Below are 19,697 nucleotides of genomic sequence, written 5' to 3' on the forward strand. Positions count from 1 at the left end.
CCATCCCCTGTTGCCCTTGGGAAGGTGGTGGGGAGCTGCCACAGTCCTTGAGCTGTGCATTTGCTAAAACCAGAATTTCAAAAACTTAAGTCAGCCCTTATTGACAGTGATTTCCAGGCAATTGGCTCCATCAACTTGTTTTCCACTTGTAGAAAATCTAAGTTTAGTTAAATGCTACCTCAAAAATTGAGATCAGATGCCAGACTCTTAAATATCCCCACTTACTGAAACCAACTCCCGTTCCATCCTCTAACTTCATTCAAACACATTCCGTGCAACAAATTATTGACATGAATTCTGTAAATACTTTGTGTTGAAGACAAATTTGGAGGAAATATGGAGCAGACGATGGCTCTGTGAATGACTTCAACGCACATCTGTCATCTTTTGAAAGTGTGGCTTGTACAGAGTGGGTTACCGAAACCCTGCATACATTTCAGCAATTAGACGCAGCAGCTTGTAAACAGAGCCAAAAACAGCTCCTACACCACAAACACTTTGCAGCAAAAAAACGTTCATCAAGGCAAAGGGCTCTTTAGCTAAGAACACCCTGAATCCCTATAATTATATTTTGTGCATAAACTATTTGGTATTGGTTTATTATTGTCACTTGTACCGAGGTACAGTGAAAAACTTGTCTTGCATACCGATCGTACAGGTCAATTCATTACACAGTGCAGTTACATTGAGTTAGTACAGAGTGCATTGATGTAGTACAGGTAGAAACAATAACAGTACAGAGTAAAGTGTCACAGCTACAGAGAAAGTGCAGTGCAATAAGGTGCAAGGTCACAACAAGGTAGAACGTGAGGTCATAGTTCATCTCATCGTAGAAGGGTCCAGGAGGCAGGTCCGCTTCGTAGTCGTTCCTGGAGGTCGGAAGATTGTCAGTCCTGTAAGACGATTTAAAAGAACATTATTAGTAATAGTGACATAGAGTTTAAATTTAAAAGTGTAGAACGATTATAGTAAGGGTAATAAGTAGATCTGTAGAGAGCAGCTTGCAACAAGTCACCACGTTCTGGTGCCATATTACTTGAAAAAAAACATGAACTGAAACTCTTTTGAGTAGATGTCTAATTTGGGAAGATCTAGTCAATCAGAGAACCACAATGGAGATCTGAGAGACTGCGGATGCTGGAATCTGAAGCAAAAACCAAACAGCTGGAGGAAATCAGCGGGTCAGGCAGCATCTGTGGAGGGAGAGGGATGGTCGATGTTTTGGGTCAAGACCATGCATCAGGACCCTGCCTTCCAACTGGGTGCTTCGGTTTCCTCCCACACCCCAAAGACAGGCGGGTTGGGGGGGATTAATTGGCCGCTGTAAATTGCCCCCAGTGTGTGGGTGAGGGGTAGAATGTGGGCGGGAGTTGGTGGGAATGTGGAGAGAATAAAATGCGATCAGTGTAAATGATCAGCACAGAGAATCGTCAAGTGCCTATTCCTCTGCTGTCCATCTGGATGATTCAGTGCGGCCTCCTGAGTTAATTTGGCTGAAGTCCCTTCACCACGTCGGGGACGTTGAGAGTAATTACTTAGCCCAGTCAGGGATCCCTGAAGCACTCCAGTAGTTACAAACCTCCAACCTGAGCAAGGCTCACTCACCCTGACTCCCCGTTTCCTGTGGGGTAGGCAGTCCTTTCTCTCTGCCCATGTATTCCCGTAACTCCTGAACACTTCTGCAGCTGTTATTTTTATCTTATTGCAAAATATAATGCATTTTATTATTTTTAGTTTTAAACAAGTTTGGTTTTAATACTTAGTTTCATTTTTCAGTATTTGCACTTTGTAAAATATTAGAATAAAGTGTTACAGCTCCAGAGAAAATGCAGTGCAGGCAGACGATAAGGTGCAAGGCCATAACAAGTAGATTGTGAGGTCAAGAGTCCATCTTATTGTACTAGGGGGCTATTCAATTGTCTTATAACAGCAGGGTAGAAGCTGTCCTAAGACTATTGAACAGATCTCTTGTACAAAGGCCGAATAGGGTGTATAAGGTTATAAGGGGTCCAGGTAGGGTAAAGAGGATGAACCCATCTCCCCCGGAGAGGGCGAGAAAGCCAGGGGGGACAGAGATTTAAAGTAATTGGCAGGATTAGATGAGGGGTGAGGAAAAAATTCTCTCACGCAGAGAGTGTTGGGGGTCTGGAACTCACTGCTGGAGGGGAGGGAGAGGCACCTTCACCCAATACGTGGATGTGACCTCGTGCTGGAGGGGGGGATTGGGTTGTGGACCAGCACAGAAGGGATGGGGTAAGTGGCCTCCGCCTGTGCTGTAATTTTTCTGTTGTTCCGCAGTTCTGCCGGTGGCATTCCTTCAATGTGATTGGCTGAAACCAATTACCAGTTTCCAAGGAAACAACCTCGGCCTATCCAATCTTTCAAAGGCAAAACCGCAATCTTGAAATCAACTTTATAAATATTTTACAACCGCAAATACTGAAAAATGAAACAGGCTAAGTATTAAAAGAAAACTCATTTAAAACTAAAAATAATAAAAATGCATTATATTTTGCAATAAGAAAAATAACAGCTGCAGATGTCAGACAGCAGTGGGTGTCTGGTGATTGGAAAGCTCGTCGTGGGCACCCGTCCCCCAGCTGAGCGTCAAACACCATTGTTCCACCACGATCGCGAAACCCAGGTCACTGAAATCCATTGAAGACTTCCGACAGCTTTTGTTTCCGATGTAACCGTTCTTTCTCTGGATCTGGATCTACACTGCCTGGTAACAGGAGACACCTGAGACTGCAGACACTGGAATCTGGAGCAACACACAATCTGCTGGAGGAACTCAGCGGGTCAAGCAGTGTCTGTGGGAGGAAAGGAATTGTAGGGTCCTGATGCAGGGATTCAACCCGAAATGCCAACAATTCCTGCTCGACCCACTGAGTTCCCCCAACAGATTGTTTGTTGCCTGGTAACAAACTCAGCTGTAACTTCCGAAAGAGAATTGGATAAATACTTGAAGTAATAATTCTTGCAGGGTTACTTGGAGTGGGATTAATTGGGAAGGGTCAAGTCGAGTCAAGTTTATTACCCTGTGCACAAGCACAGTGAGGGACAGGTACACAATGAAAAACTTTCTTGCAGCAGCATCACAGGCATTAATTACCATCACTAATTGCCTCTGACTGAGGGCTGGTTAAAAGTCAGTTTCCCATTGATGGGACTGGAGTCACATATCAACCAGACTAGATATCCTGTCCAGAAGGACATCAGTGAACCAGAGGGGTTCAGTTTGTTGCAGTGTGATCAGAGCCCCGTCTGTACCACTTCACCCCCCCAGAAGTGCCCAAGCACCAGCACCTTAGCTCAAGTGGAGGATGCCGGGGGGAGCACCAGCTTGTTAACCACTCTCCTTGTGTTTGTTTCACAGGGTTACATGGGACCTCCTGGGACAGCTGGACCAATGGGCCCCGAAGGACAGCCGGTGAGTAAACCGTCAGGGGGTGGGGGAAGAAAGGCAACTCAACTCCTGACCCGATGCCCCGCACTCCCTCAACTTTACAGGAGCAGGAGGAGGCCACTCGGCCCCTCAATTCTGCCCCACCATTCAATGTGACCATGGCTGATCTGCCCCAGGCCTCATCTCCCCCTGTGTGCCAGTTGCCTGGCTTCTCCTGCCCTGCACCGGTCAGGGTCTCTGTCCCTGCCTGGCGTGGGCGCAGGCTGGGTTCCTGTTGAACTTCGGTGCCTTTGTTCATTTCATTCCCAGGGATGCTGACTTCTTTGGCCCGGTCGGAGTTTCCAGTTCAGAGTATTGAGCAGTCACTGATCCACGACCCCAAACACATCAAAAAAATGTTTGTGTCCAATGACGTGCAGCTCCACATTTCCATCACGTCACACGGCTTCAGACACACGGTTACACTCTCGAGAACGTGGCAGCTATTTATACACCACAGACACCCATTTCCATGTATCATTAACCGTGACCAGTGTAACTGACCCTGACCCGTGTCTCCTGAGGGGTGATTTCAGGGGTCAAGTAGAGCTGGGCATCCCGCTGTGTGCTTGCAGTAACACCCCTTCCACACCGGGTTAAGGATTTTACAACAGTCCAGTGGTTTCACGGTCACCTTTCCCAAAACGAATGTTTTACTTGCAGGTCAATTCGATTAACTCACTCCCCCGTGGTTGGATTTGAACTCAGGCCCTGATCCTGTTTCACAGCAGCCCCCGAGATGCAGACAGATCTGTGTCAGGGTTTAAACAGCTGCCTTGTATGTTCTCTCAGGCAGACATAAAAGAAATCTTATAGAACGTAGAACAGTACAGCACAGGAACAGGCCCTTCGGCCCACAATGTCTGTGCTGAGCAGGATACTGCCTACACATGATCCACATCCCTCTGTTCCCTGCACATACCTGTACCTATCTAAAAGCCTCTTAGACGCCACTATCTTACCTGCCTCCAGCACCACCCCTGGCAGCACGTTCCAGCTCTTGCCCTGTACATCTCATTTAAGTATTTCCCCTCTCACTTTACATACACATCCTCTAGTATCTGACATTTCTACGTTAGGAAAAAAATCTACCCTATCTACGTCTCTCATAATTTTAAATAAACTTCTAACAGGTCATCCCAAAGTCTCTGACGCTCCAGAGGAATTTCCTTAAGACATAGGCCTTTCGGGCCAGCTCTTGGAACAATCCCATTCCCCCATTTAATTCCCTGCAAACTACTCTCCCTCGCATTCCCATTAAGTCCGTCCAGATTCTACCACACACGTCATGGCCAATTAACCCACCGACCCGCACGTCTTTGGGATGTGGGAGGAAACCGGAGCACCCGGGGGAAACCCACGCGGTCACAGGGAGAATGTCTCCACACAGACAGCACCGGAGGTCAGGATCGAACCTGGGTCTCTGGAGCGGTGAGGCCCCTTTGGCATTTCTTTAAAGAAGAGCAGGTTTGTTGCAGCAAATAATTACCTTCCAACCAACGTGATTAAATACAGATCGCCTTCTTAGCACATTGTTGCTTGTGGGATCTTTCTCTGCTACATTAGCTGTCACATGACTATTTGTTAGCACCTCACAGAGTCACACAGCCCAGAAACAGGCCCTTCAGCCCACCATGTCCATGCTGACCATTGAGCACCCATTTACATTTATCCTATTTACCAGCACTTGCCCCACAGACCAGTTAGAGTCAGAGAGTCATACAGCACAGAAACAGGCCCTTCGGCCCAACTGGTCCATGTCGACCAAGACTCCCATCTAAGCTAGTCCCATTTGCTCACGTTTGGCCCATATCCTTCTAAACCTTTCCTATCCATGTACCTGTCCAAGTGTCTTTTAGAAGTTGTTATTGTACCTGCCTCAACCACTTCCTCTGGAAGCTTGTTCCACATAGGTACCAGACTTTGTGTAAAAAAAAAGGTTGCCCCTCAAGTTCCTATTAAACCTCTCCCCTCTCACCTTAAACCTATCTCCTCTGGTTCTTGATTCCACAACCCTGGGAATGAGGGGCATTCACCCTATCTATGTCCTTCATGATTTAATTCACCTCTTTAAGATCACTTCTCAGTCTCTGACACTCCAATGAAAATAGTCCTAGGCTGTCCAACCTCTTCCTGTATCTCAGTCCTTCAAGTCCTGCAACATCCTTGTAAATCCTTTCTGCACTCTTTCCAGTTTAATAACGTCTTTCCTATAGCAGGGCGACCAAAACTGAGCACAATACTCCAAGTGTGGACTCCCCAGCGTCCTGTACAACCGCACCATGACCTCCCAACTTTTATACTCAGTGCCCTGACTGCTGAAGGCCAGCGTGCCAAAAGCCTCCTTCACCACCCTGTCTACCTGTGACTCCACTTCCAGGGAACCATGTATCGGTATTGGTTTATTATTGTCACTTGTACCGAGGTACAGTGAAAAACTTGTCTTCCAAACCGATCGTACAGGTCAATTCATTACACAGTGCAGTTACATTGAGTTAGTACAGAGTGCATTGATGTAGTACAGGTAAAAACAATAACAGTACAGAGTAAAGTGTCACAGCTACGGAGAAAGTGCAGTGCAATAAGGTGCAAGGTCACAACAAGGTAGATCATGAGGTCATAGTTCATCTCATTGTAAAAGGGAACCATTCAATAGTCTTATCACAGTGGGGTAGAAGCTGTCCTTTAGTGTTCTTGTACTCCAAGATCCCCCTGTTCTACAACACTCCCCAGAGCGTTGTTCACTGTGAAAGTCCAACCTGGATTTGACTTCCCAAAATGCAACACCTTTCACTTATCCGAATTAAACTCCATTTGCCATTCCTCTGCCCACTTACTCAACTGATCAAGATTCCCCTGTAATTTTTGATAACCTTCTTCACTGTTATGTTGTGAGAGTCTTAGGCTGTGTGTTCCAGATGCCAACACTCTCTGAAAAGATTCTTCCTCAGATCCCCCTGAGACCTGTTACCCCTTAATCTAACCTCTGCCATGGGGAAGGGTTTCTTACTATCTGCCCTATCTCTACCCCTCATAATTTTGTACACCTCTATCAGGTCCCTCCTCAGCCTCCTCCACTCCAGGGAGAACAGACCCAGTCTCTCCTCATAAGTGAAACGCTCCATCCCAGACAAATTTCCTCTGCATCTCATCCAAAATCCAGCACTGCTGACAGAGCAGCACTCCCTCAGTACCTCTACTCAAAGTCCAGCGGTGGGACTTGAACCTACAACTTTTTGAGCCAGAGGTGAAGCACTTCACACTGGGTCAGAGTTAGGGGAGGGAGATCAGAATCAGATTTATTATCACTGACTTAGATGATGTGAAATGTGTTGTTCTGCGGCAGCCGTACAGTGCAAAGACATAAATTACTATAAATTACAAAAATAAATAAATAGTGCAAAAAAAAACGGAATAACGAGGCAGTGTTCATGGGTTCATGGACCGTTCAGAAATCTGATGGCGGAGGGGAAGAAGCTGTTCCTGAACCATTGAGTGTGAGTCTTCGGGCTCCTGTACCTCCTCCCCAATGGTAGTAACCCCAGTGCTGGTACACTTACCTCATCCTGATGTCAGCTCTTTCGTCTGCCTTCCAGGGACTCCCAGGACGAAGGGGACCACCAGGGCTACAAGGTGTGAAAGGGAGAAGGGTAAGTGGTGTTTATCAGTAAACGATGGTCACTGTTGTAACACCCCTCCACACTGCCTGTTACCAGATCTGGAGAATTCAGATGGGATTGTTCTCCCTTCGATACATTAGCATCTGTACGACATTAAAGTTCCTCTCATGACCCTCTCACTCCTCCCTTTCATAGGAAGGATGTGATGGTGAGGTGCCAGGGTTAATGATTCTGAGCACTGCAAGTTCAAATCCCACTCTGCCTGATTTGGAGATGAAAGTTTGTGCGGAGCAGACAAGCTTCAGAAGCTTAAGGTGCGACGTGCGGCAAATCACATTGTTTCCTGTGACTCTTTCAGGGACCGAGAGGCTTGGATGGATTACCCGGAGAACAAGGACCTCCAGGTAAAAAGGTAATTATTTACTTTGTGACATGACACAGGGGAGTTCCTGGAATCCATTGCTGGCCAATTGAAGGCCACGAAAGCAATATTGGATTGAGTGCTCCAAGGGCAAATAAGATGGAGCCCATGAGACTGTCTCTGCATTAAAGATGCACCATCTTGTCTGGGAAATTCTGAGAGAGAGAAGAGGGGAATGAAGCATATCTGGACAGTGATGGTTTCATGTATATCTGTACTGACCCCCCAGTACACATCCACACCAAACCCATTCCCCAGCACCTGCTCCGTACCTCCTCTGCCTTGGTGATTCTAGTGCTGGTCCAGGTGCTTGTTCAATGTTGTGAGAGTCTCTGCCTCCCCCACCCCCTCAGGCAGTGCGTTAAAATTCCAACTAAGGGATAAAATTCTTCCTCAGATCCCCTCTAGACCTCTTCCACTATACCTATCCCCTCTGGTTTTGAACACCTCTGCTGTGGGGGAAATGTTTCTCACTACCCACCCTATCCAAGTCCCTCATAACTTTGTATACCTCTGTCAGCTTCCCCCTCCGCTCCCTCCGCTCCAAGCAAGACAAGCCCAGCCTCTCCAGTCTCTCCTTGTAACTGAAACCCTCCATCCCAGGCAACGTCCTGGGGAATCTCCTCTGTACCCTCTCCAACATAGTCTGGTGACCAGAAATGCACAGAGTTCTTCAGCTGTGGTCTAACCAACATTTTATAAAGTTTTACCATGAGCTCCCTGCTCATATGCTAATGAAGGCTAATGAAGGTGAACCCCAGCTAATGAAGGCCAGCATCCCAAATACCTTCACCACCCTATCCCCCCCTCAGGGATCCATGGACTTCCACACCAATGTCCCTGGGTTCTTTCAACTCCCAAGGGCTCTACCGTTCAATGTGTAAGTCCTTCCTCACATTTCTCAGGATTAAATTGCATCTAACAAAGTCATCAATATCATCCTATGGTCCAAGATTACTCTCCACACAATCAACATCCCGTGTCAATGTGAATACACAGAAGCACAGCATCTTGGTCATTCACCTGTTACCTTGCACGTAGCAATGATGTAAACCAGCGAATCACCTCGTTATGGGTGAAGTAGGGGTGAGTTGTGCAATGAACAGTTTTTTTATACATTGTTAACATTTAACAAAGGCATAAGAACACAAGACAACAGGAGCAGGAGGAGGCCACTCGGCCCCTCAATCCTGTCCCACCATTCAATGTGACCACGGCTGATCTGCCCCAGGCCTCATCTCCTCTTCTGTGCCAGTTCCCCATCGCCCTCAGTTTCCTGATCCTTCAGACATTTACCTCCCTCCTCTTTAAACCCCCCAGTGATCCAGTCTCCACACCCTCTGGGGCAGAGAATCCCACAGATTCCCCTCCCTCTGTGAGAAGTCCTTACACACCTCAGCTTTAAATGTCTGCCCCCAATCCTGTAACTGTGTCCCCTCGTTCGAGACACTCCCACTGGTGGAAACATCTCCACATCTCCCCTGTCCTGTCTGCTCAGGGTCTGAGATGTTTCATTAAGATCTCCCTTTATTCTTCCGAGCCACATAGAATACAGATCCAACTTTTTTAACCACTAGTGATAGAACAACCCTCTCATTCTGGGAATTAGTTGCGTGGATCTTCTTTGGACTGTCTCCAGTTCTCCAGCCCAGAAGCTCATTCTGACTGTGGTGTCCTACAAAGAGTTGTTTGCCTTGCAGGGGGAGAGAGGTGAAGCTGGACCACTGGGTGACACTGGACTCATTGTAAGTGTGCGCCTTTGATAAGATTTGCGATTATCTGTGCTCAGAGTGAGGACGGTCTCCTCAATCCTTTCGGCTTTTATTCTGCGAATTCTTTAAGTTGTGTCATTTTCTGAATTGCAGGGAAAGGCCGGGAATCCTGGAGAACAGGGAGCACCAGGACTTCCAGTAAGTACAAGATGTCTGTCATAAACCCACCTGTCGTTCAGTGTGCATCAAGAGAATGGAACCACGCACATTTCTTCAGAGTCCTTCACAACACCCCTCCCCCCCCCGACGGTGTGGTGCTCCCTCAATACCACCCCTCCCACAGTGTGACCCTCCCTCAGTACCACCCCTCCCACAGTGGGACCCTCCCTCAGTACCGCCCCTTTTTTTTTACAAAACGTTTATTAGCTAAAAGCACTACAAAAGACAACCATTATCAATACATTACATCTAATACAGAAAGAAACAACGAAGCAACTACAGAACTACAGAGAATAATGCAAACTAATACCCGTGAAACACACATACAACATTATGCCCGCTACCGCCACACACAACACTTCAGATCAAAATAGCATCGGCCTCGTCCACGACACATGCGATCCCCTCAGTATCGCCGCTCCCTCAGTGTGACCCTCCCTCAGTACCGACCCTCCCACAGTGCAGTGCTCCTTCGGAAATGTAATGGACTTTATACTTACGTGAAGCATGTGTTACCTTGTGTTGAAAAGACATCATTAAGCTAGAAAGATTTGTGAGGACGTTGTCAGGACTCAAGGGCCTGAGTTATATGGAGAGGTTGGACGGGCTAGGACTTCATTTTTTGGTGCATAGGAGACTGTGGTGTGATCATATAGAGGTGTATAAAATCATGAGGGGTATTGATAGCGTGAATGCACTCCATCTGTTTCCCAGGGCTGGGGAATCAAGAACTAGAGGGCACAGGTTTAAGGTGAGAGGGGAGGGATTTAGGGGATACCTTTTCACCCAGAGGGTGGTGAGTATATGGAATGAGCTGCCAGGGGAAGTGGTAGAGGCAGGTACATTAACAACATTTAAAAGACACTTGGACAAGTCTATGGATAGGAAAGGTTTAGAAGGTTCTGGGCCAAACATGGGCAAATGGGACCAGCTTGGATGGGGCATGTTGGTCAGCATGGACGAGTTGGGGCGAAGGGCCTGTTTCTGTGACTCTGTGGCTCTATTTCCCACGTGCGTTTCACCAGATGGACACTGGAACAAGAATTCTTGACTCCACTGTGTTTTCAGCCACACTCTTCATTGTTTCAGGGATTGACTGGGCCTTCAGGAAGCTCCGGAGATATGGGACCTCCTGGACAACCAGTTGAGTATACCTTCAGTCTCCTATTTCTTAACGGTGAATCTGTGGAGTGATGGAATGTAAAAAGGGGCCATTCAGCCCTTCCTGCTTGTGCTAGCTCTGTCAAGGCATATTGTCTCACTGAGTCTTTGTATATCTACGTACGTCCAGCTCCCTCTGTGGTGGCTCATTGAATCTGCTCCACAGGTGCTCATGCCACTCGGCCCCTCAATCCTGTTCCACTATTCAATGTTATCACGGCTGATCTGCCCCAGGCCTCCTCTCCTCTCCTGTGCCAGATCCCCATCGTCCTCCATTCCCTGATCTTTCAAACATTTACCTCCCTCCTCTTTAAACCCCTCAGTGATCCAGTCTCCACACCCTCTGGGGTAGAGAGTCCCAGAGATTCACCTTCCTCTGTGAGAGTTGTACCCCAATGCAGTCTAAATCTTGATTAATATTCCATGTAAATAAAGAAAATCCAAGTCAGGAGTGTGTTGAAACACCCTCCACTTGTCCAGATGAGTGCGGCTTCAACAATATTCAAGAAATTCAACACCATCCAGAACAAAGCAGCTGCTCGATTGGCACGCTGTCCACCCCCCTGAACACTCCCCCCGTCCACCCCCACACACTCCCTCCCTCCACCGCCGGCGCACGGTGTCTGCAGTGAGCACCGTCTAAACAACGCACTGCAGTTACTCACCCAGGCTACTCCGACAGCACCTCCCAAACCCACCTCCTCTCCCACCAAGGACAAGGGCAGTGGGTGCAGGGGAACACCACCACCCGCAGGTTCCCCTCCAAGTCCCACCCTGACTTAGAAATACATCGCTGTTCCTTCACCGTCACTGGGTCTAAATCCTGGAACTCCCTCCCCAACAGCACAGTGGGAGCTCCTTCACCCGAAGGACTGCAGTGGTACAAGAAGGCAGCTCACCCCCACTGTCTCACGGGGCAGTGAGGGGTAGGTAACAAATGCTGGGGTAGCCAGCGGTGCCCACATCCTATGAGAGAACGATAAAAATGTTTCTTCAAAGCCAAAACCCTTCAAACTGTGTCCTCCAGTCACCAACTCTTCTGCGCCAAAGACAGTTATCCCCTACAAACCCCCGGCAAAACAACTGATGATTTAGAATGCCTCTTCATCAAATCTCCTCCTATCCTTTTCTGCTGTAAGGATTTTTTTCCCAATCCCTCCACAGGAATGAATTCCCTCACCGCTGGGACACTCGCTGTAAATCCGCTCCACCTAATCTTCAGGACCAGAACTGAGCACAGAGCAAAAAGGGAGATTCTTGTGCACTCCAAGTCCTCGTTATACGGGTGGGATGAGGGACTTCCTGCACATGGATGGCAACATGGCCCTTTCCTTGTACCCAGTACTGCACTAAATAAATAATGCACTGAAAGATTAACGTGTATTAATTAACACATTAAAACTTTTAACTACACAAAAGGAAATGATATAGACGAACAAACTACTGCCATTGAACAGGGTTTGAGATCACACTGTACAGCTGTGTGAACGTAGAGTGTGCTCTGTTGGAAGAGTGCACAGGAGAGAGTGTACCAGTGCTCTGGAAACCAATCACCTGTCTACACACACGGTGACTGGTTCCTCAATGTCTACATTTCTATGGATATGTTTCCCTGAGATGGGGTCTGGACTGACCTTGCGAATCCACAGACCTGTGGTGAGCAAAGACCGAGCATTTTTCAACGAAATTGATCGAATCTCTTGTCAATTCGAAGTCAGACTCTTGGCAGGAATTTAACACTCTGATGAGAACTCACTCAGAATGTTGACAAGCAACTCTGGCTTTCCATGTGTCTTCATAATGTTTACTTTATTTCAAACATAAACTTTATTCATAATAAAATATATATACAAAAGAATAAACACTGTGCAAAACTCTTTAGATTCTTAGTATCATTTGGCCAATACATTCAATGGTGTTAAGACAGTTATATACATAGCACTGTTGCCACACATGTGGCCCCAAGTTATGTTCTTGTCCAGGGGATCGAACTGGAGACCTTTCACCCGTGAGGCAGACATGATAACAGCCTGTAATGTTCATTATTAGCTGCTCGTGAGAGCTCTCCTCCTTGTTACAAGGGATAAATGTATTGTGGAACAACTTGAATCATTCTCTCGGTGCACGGTTACCAGTCAGTGGAGGACTAGATGTTGCTCAACAATGATTTTTCTGTGCAGGGACCTCGAGGACAGGATGGTGAAGTGGGACCCGTTGGAGAAATTGGTCCTGAGGTAAGTCTTTCCATATTTTGCTATTTCCTTCCAGCTGTACCTCTAGAAGTGACGGGAGGCAAAATTCAGAACCGTGCCATCAGATTGCCTGTAAAATCCGTGTAAGGACCAAATCTCTGTCCGGTAGACAAAGAATCAAATGTCACTGGTGCAATCTTGGCAGGAGGGCCTTTGAGCTCTCCGGCACACATGCCTGAAACCCCCCGCTGCAAATTGTAGGGTCCTGCAAACAATGATGGGACAGATTGGATGGCACGACCACAGGACCAAGGATAGGAGTTGGGACGTTGTGTTCCAGTTTGCACTGGGAGTATTGTTGAGACATTTGGTCACCCTGTTATAGGAAGGTCAGCATTAAAAGCTGGAAAGACCGCAGAGAAGATTTACGAGGATGCTGCCAGGACTTGAAGGACTGAGTCATCGGGAGAGGTTTGGCAGGCTTGGACTCTATTTCTTGGAATGTAAGAGACTGAGAGATGACCTTAGAGATGTATAAAATCATGAGGGGTATAGATAGGGTGAATCCACACAGTCTTTTTCCCAGGGAAGGGGACCTAAAAACTAGAGGGCACAGGTTTAAAGTGAGAGGTGAAAAATTTAAAGGGAACCTGAGGGGCAACTTTTTCACACGGAGGGTACTGGGTGTGTCGAACGAGCTGCCAGAGGAAGTGGGTGAGGCAGGTACAGTTGCAACATTCAAAAGAACTTTGACAGGTACATGGATAGGAAAAGTTGGCCAAAAGATCGAGGGATTATGGGCCAAATGCAGGCAAATGGGACTAACTCAGGTGGGTAAGTTGGTCGGCATGGATGAGTTGAGGTGAAGGGCCTGTTTCTCTGCTGTTATAGCTCTGTGATTCTCTGAATGGGAATGGGAGAAATCCTCAAAAAAAGGGTCAAATGTGTCAAGTTGTGGGGCAGAGTTGGAGAGTGGGATTAATTGGAGACACTCCTGCACAGTCGGTATGGGGTGAATGGGCTGCTTCCGGTGTATCGTTCTTTATCTTATCCATTCAAGGGATGTGGTTCTGCAGGCTGAGCCAGCATTTCATTGCCCCTCCCTAGTTGCCCTTGAGAAGGTGGTGGGGAGCTGCCTTCTTGAACCACTGCAGTCCCTGAGGTGTGGGTACACCCCCAGTGGCGTCAGGGAGGGAGTTCCAGGATTTGACCCAACGACGGTGAAGGAACGATGATATAGTTCCCAGTCAGGGTGGGGTGTGGCTGGGAGGGAACTCCGGGGTGGTGACCCCTGTGCTTCTGCTGCCCTCGTCCTTCTAGCTGGGAGAGGTGGTGGGTTTGGAAGGTGCTGTTGAGGGGTCTCGGTGAGTTGCTGCAGTGCCTCCTTTAGATGGTACAACCTGCTGCCACTGTGTGTGGGTGGTGGAGTGAGTGGGTGGGGTGTCTATCAAATTAGCTGCTGTGTCCTGTACGTTGTTGAGCTTCTTGAGTGTTGTTGAAGCTGCCCTCACCCAGGCAGGTGGAGAGTGTTCCCTCACACTCCTGAACTGAGCCTTGGAGATGGTGGACGGGCTTTGGGGAGTCAGGAGCTGAGTTCTCTGATTCTACTACAAAAGAATGTTTTGCACTGTAAAGAGATTGGTCTGTTCATTACACAGGGAATTCCAGGACCTGAAGGAGAAGCTGGTCACCAAGGAGAACCTGGAGCCAAGGTAGGAACAGAATATCAGCCACCTGAGGGAGAAACAGCCTGGCCAAAGTCACAGTGTTGTCAGAAAGTGAAATACAAGAAGTAGATAGGGAGACTGTTTGGCCCCTTCATTCAGTGATATCCTGGGGCTTCTTCCAATTCATCTTCAGGTTGAGTAGTAAAGAAGACAAATGCATTGTTAGCATTCATTTCGAGAGGGCTAGAATACAAAAGCAAGGCTGTACTGCTGAGGCTTTATAAGGCATTGGTCAGACCACATTTGGAGTATTGTGGGCAGTTTTGGGCCCCGTATCTAAGGAAGGATGTGCTGGCCCTGGAGACGGTCCAGAGGAGGTTCACAAGAATGATCCCGGGAATGAAAGGCTTAACATATGAGGAACGTTTGATGTCTCTGGGCCTGTACTCAATGGAGTTCAGAAGGAAGAGGGGGGGTGGAATCTCATTGAAACCTACCAAATATTGAAAGGCCTGGATAGAGTGGACGTGGAGAGGATGTTTCCATCAGTGGGAGAGTCCAGGATCTGAGGGCACAGCCTCAGAATAAAGGGATGGCCCTGTAGAACTGAGATGAGGAGGAATTTCTTCAGCCAGACGGTGGTGAATCTGTGGAATTCGTTGCCACAGACGGCTGTGGAGGCCAAGTCATTGGGTGTATTTAAGGCAGAGATTGATAGGTTCTCGATCGGGGAGGGGGCTAACAGTTACAGGGAGAAGGCAGGAGAATGGGGTTGAAAAGAATTATCCATGATTGAATGATGGAGTAGACTCAATGAGCTGAATGGCTGAATTCTGCTCCTATATCTTATCTTATGGTCCACTTTCCCAGCTGATCCCTGAATTTCCTTACAGTTCTACATCCTATCCACCCCGGTCCTGAATATACTCGAGGACTGAGTATCCTCAGGCTCTGAGGTACAGAACAGCAAAAGTTTATAACTACAGCCCATCCCTCGGATACAAACACTAGATTTATGGAACCCCTACGTACAAACCAGCTCCCATAATATCACTGGATTCAAAAGTCCGATGTACATACAAATGTTTGTTCCTACGAAGAGCAGAACCAGTTTCCTGGAGTCGCAAGAGACTGATGCTGGAATCTGAAGCAACAAACGATCTGCTGGAGGAACTCAGCAGGTCAAGCAGCATTTGTGAGGAGGAAAGGAATTGTCGACATTGGGTTGAAACCCTGCACCAGGACCCGAAACGTTGACAATACCTCTCCCCTCACAGATGCTGCTTGACCCACTGAGTTCCTTCAGCAGATTGCTTAAAACTAGTATCCTCTCTCTCTCTCCACCTGGTAATTAGAAACATAGAAAAACTACAGCATAATTCAGGCCCTTCAGCCCACAAAGCTGTGCCAAACATGTCCTAACCCCAGAAATTACTAGGCTTACCCATAGCCCTCTATTTTACTCAGCTCCATGTACCTATCTAACAGTCTCTTGAAAGACCCTATCGTATCCACCTCCACCACCGTTTCTGGCAGCCCATTCCACACACTCACCACTCACTGAGTAAAAAACTTACCCCTGACATCTCCTCTATATCTACTCCCCAGCACCTTAAACCTATGTCCTCTTGTGGCCACCAATTCAGCCCTGGGGAAAAGCCTCTGACCCGATCAATACCTCTCATCATCTTATACACCTCTATCAGGTCCCCCCTCATCCTCTGTCTCTCCAAGGAGAAAAGGCCGAGTTCCCTCAACCTGCTTTCATAAGGCATGCTCCGACATTCCAGGCAGCATCCTTGTAAATCTCCTCTGCACCCTCTCTATGGCTTCCACATCCTTCCTGTAGTGAGGTGACCAGAACTGAGCACAATACTCCAAGTGGGGTCTGACCAGGGACCTATATAGCTGCAACAATACCTCACGGCTCCTAAATTCAATTCCCCGATTGATGAAGGACAATACACCACATGCCTTCTTAACCACAGAGTCAACCTGTGCAGCCGCTTTGAGCGTCCTATGGACTCGGACCCCAAGATCCCTCTGATCCTCCACACTGCCAAGAGTCCTACCATTAAGACTATATTCCACCAACATATTTGACCTACCAAAATGAACCACTTCACACTTATCTGGGTTGAACTGCATCTGCCACTTCTCAGCCCAACTCTGCATCCTATCTATGTCCCTCTGTAACTTCTGACAGCCCCCCAAACTATCCACAACATCCCCAACCTTCGTGTCATCCGCAAACTTACTAACCCACCCCTCCACTTCCTCATCCAGGTCGTTTATAAAAATCACAAATAGTAAGGGTCCCAGTACAGACCCCTGAGGTACACCACTGGTCACCGACCTCCACTCAGAATACGACCCTTCAACAACCACTCTTTGCCTTCTGTGGGCCAGCCAGTTCTGGATCCACACTGCAATGTCCCCTTGGATCCCATGTCTCCTTACCTTCTCCATAAGCCTCGCATGGGGTACCTTATCAAATGCCTTGCTTCTTCTAATTGTTCTTTCCTAAGTGCTTTTGATTCCATTTATAAGATAAGATAGGATTTCTTTATTAGTCACATATACGTTGAAACTCACAGTGAAATGCATCTTTTTGCGTGGAATGTTCTGGAGGCAGCCCTCAAGTGTCGCCACACTTCTAGCACCAATTACAATACTGTGAAGGTATTGTTACCATATCAAGTGATTTTTGCGTATTTTCCAACGTATGGACAAAATCAACGTATAGACATCTGTAAAAACAGAACCCGTTCGTTACCCAGCGATGGTCTGCATTCAGATTAAAGAAATGTCCCTTCATAGTAATCCAAAATGGCCAACCCTTCACTAGTTTTGGACTCTCCCGTGAGGGACACAGAGTTTCTCTGCATCGATCCTATCAGCCCCTAGAAATTCTGTACATCTCAGTGACATCAACACTCTTCTTGTGATCTCCAGTAAGTATTGGCTCAATCCCTTCTCACGGACATCCCCTTCACTCTACCATTAACAACCAGAAAACTCTCAGACTCTGACAATGACTCTGTTGGTGAGAAGCAAATTCATATCTGAATCTGATGTCGGGTCTTTGAAAGGTTTTAATGGCTTGAAATGACGAATATCCAATTGTAGGAAATACATTTCCTGTTGATCACTTTGTGAACAATGACATTTTTTTGTTAAATTTTTTTTGTGTCCAAACCAGGTTATTTGCATGCATGTCTCAAGCGATAGAGTCACCCAGCACGGAACCAGGCCCTTCAGCCCATCGAGTCCATGCCAACCATCACCCACCCACTTACATTAATCCTACACTGATCCCATTTCATTCTCCCCACATTCCCAGCAACTCCCCCCAGATTCTACCCCCCACCCACACACTGGGGGCAATTTACAGCGGCCAATTAACCCACCGAACCGCATGTTGTTGGGATGTGGGAGGAAACTGGAGCACCCGGGGGAAACCCACACAGTCACAGGGAGAACGTGCAAACCCCACACAGACAGCGCCGGAGGTCAGGATCGAACCCGGGTCTCTGGAGCTGTGAGGCAGCAAAGCTAACCGCTGTGCCACACTGTGCAGAAGAGCAGAGTCCAGGAAATTTTAGGCCTGTACCTCATTTGTTCTGCGCCACGGAGATGATGTCACAGGCAGGCAAGATCCTGATTGGCTGCGGAGACTGAGGGGCCACTTCCCCAGCTGGAGGGTGTGGAATCAGAGGGCTCGGTCTCTGAAACGGATGTTGGCCAGTTAGGAGCTGAGCTGCGTGGAAATTTCTTCTGTCTGGGGCTGATTGTAAGTTTAAGGAATTCTCCTCCTCCCATCAAGGATAACCAAGCCTGAGACTCATTGAATTTGGCACAGTGAGGGCATCAAAGAAAGAGGCTGGATCAGAGACAATGTCTGGGATCAACTGTGATATTATTGAATGGGTGGAGCAGGTTCGAAGGGCCTAATCCTTCTCTCCTTTCTTATCCCAGTTAGTTCAGCTGTTTTCTATATATGTGAGGCATTGGTTCATTCACTGCAGTATGACTGTCCATTTCTCTATTGAAAATCGTGTTGTATGGATCATATAACAACAATGACCTGCATTCAGTTGGCAGCTGTAAAATGTCACCAGGTACTTCGCAAAAGGTCTAGGTCTTAAGGAGGTGATAAAAGGTGTTGAGAGAGAGAGGGTTGGGAGGGGATGGTTTGGGAGGGGATCCCTGAACTTGGGATCCAGGCAGCTGAAGGCAGCCAGCAGTGGTGGAGCAATGGGAATTGGGGCAATCAAGAGGGCAAAATCAGAGGAGGGTAGAGATCTTGGAGGATTGTCAGGGGTGGAGGAGGTGCAGAGATGGGGAGGGATTTGGAGGAGAATGTGAAGGTGTTTATGAATATGGAGCTGTCTATGAGGCCCCAGATCCATGATTTTCAGCACTTTATTTGCAGGAATTCCCTCCAGAAACTTCTCCACCTCCCTGTGTCTCCCTCGATCAATAAGAAGCTCCCTCTCTGTCCATGTACCTGTCCAGACGCCACCTCAGGTGGATCTGTGTTTGATAACGCTCCTCCCTATGAAGCCTTCAGATGTTTAAAAGTCCTAATCAAAAGCTAGTTGCAATGTCCAGGACCTTGGGTACATCCTTTCCAATGCTGTGGAGCACACAGCCAATAGAGTTCAGATCATCTTCAGTCGAGTCAACCCTTAATTTTCCTCCAGTATACACTTGTCCAGATCTAGAGAACATCTGTTAATGCACTGCCAATTGCCTCGCAACCATCTCGTTCTGGGTTTGAAGGAACTGCCTGTCTCTTGAACGTCATGAGTTGATGCCTCCTTTTCTTCATCCACCCAACTTTGCAACTTACAAAAGAGACTTTGGTTTGCACAGGAGTACGTTCAGTAAACCATACCCATTCACACTGATAAATAAAACAATAAACGTTAGTAAAGCAGAAATATGGGACGATGTAATATTGGTTGTGTGATCAGATGAAGCAAGGTACATCTTTGATCACTAGTGGTAGCCACTGCTTGGAGTATCCCCTGCCGATACACCACACAGTTCCCTCAGAGGAACTGAATGTAATAAGTTGAGTACCTCAATGCTCGATACTATAGCATCGGTCCAACATGTGCAGCCAAAGGCAGGTTTTTACCATGTTGCTTTCAGATAAAAATCATGTGCCTAAACTTGTGATAAATTCTGCAAAGAGAACACTTGCCAACATTGTCAGAAAAACTTGCACAGATGATTGGAAAACAATGTA

At 47.4% G+C, this 19,697-nt stretch overlaps 1 protein-coding gene across 4 annotated transcripts in view; it reads left to right on the top strand.

The window, feature by feature from the left end:
* Window positions 1–19,697, top strand: part of LOC127568859 (collagen alpha-1(XXIV) chain) — a 274,610-nt gene that overhangs the window by 178,058 nt on the left and 76,855 nt on the right. For all 4 annotated transcript variants that reach the window (XR_007956090.1, XM_052013085.1, XM_052013087.1 and 1 more), the window contains 8 exons: window positions 3,380–3,433; window positions 7,045–7,098; window positions 7,427–7,480; window positions 9,190–9,234; window positions 9,355–9,399; window positions 10,510–10,563; window positions 12,762–12,815; window positions 14,432–14,485. Coding sequence is in view for 3 of the 4 variants with exons in the window: in XM_052013085.1 (XP_051869045.1) it covers window positions 3,380–3,433; window positions 7,045–7,098; window positions 7,427–7,480; window positions 9,190–9,234; window positions 9,355–9,399; window positions 10,510–10,563; window positions 12,762–12,815; window positions 14,432–14,485 (414 nt within the window). In the remaining variant the exon portion in view is untranslated. The remainder of the gene's footprint in view (window positions 1–3,379; window positions 3,434–7,044; window positions 7,099–7,426; window positions 7,481–9,189; window positions 9,235–9,354; window positions 9,400–10,509; window positions 10,564–12,761; window positions 12,816–14,431; window positions 14,486–19,697) is intronic.

This window comes from Pristis pectinata, chromosome 3 (assembly GCF_009764475.1).
Source record: "Pristis pectinata isolate sPriPec2 chromosome 3, sPriPec2.1.pri, whole genome shotgun sequence".
In the NCBI taxonomy this organism is placed as follows: Eukaryota; Metazoa; Chordata; class Chondrichthyes; order Rhinopristiformes; family Pristidae; genus Pristis; species Pristis pectinata.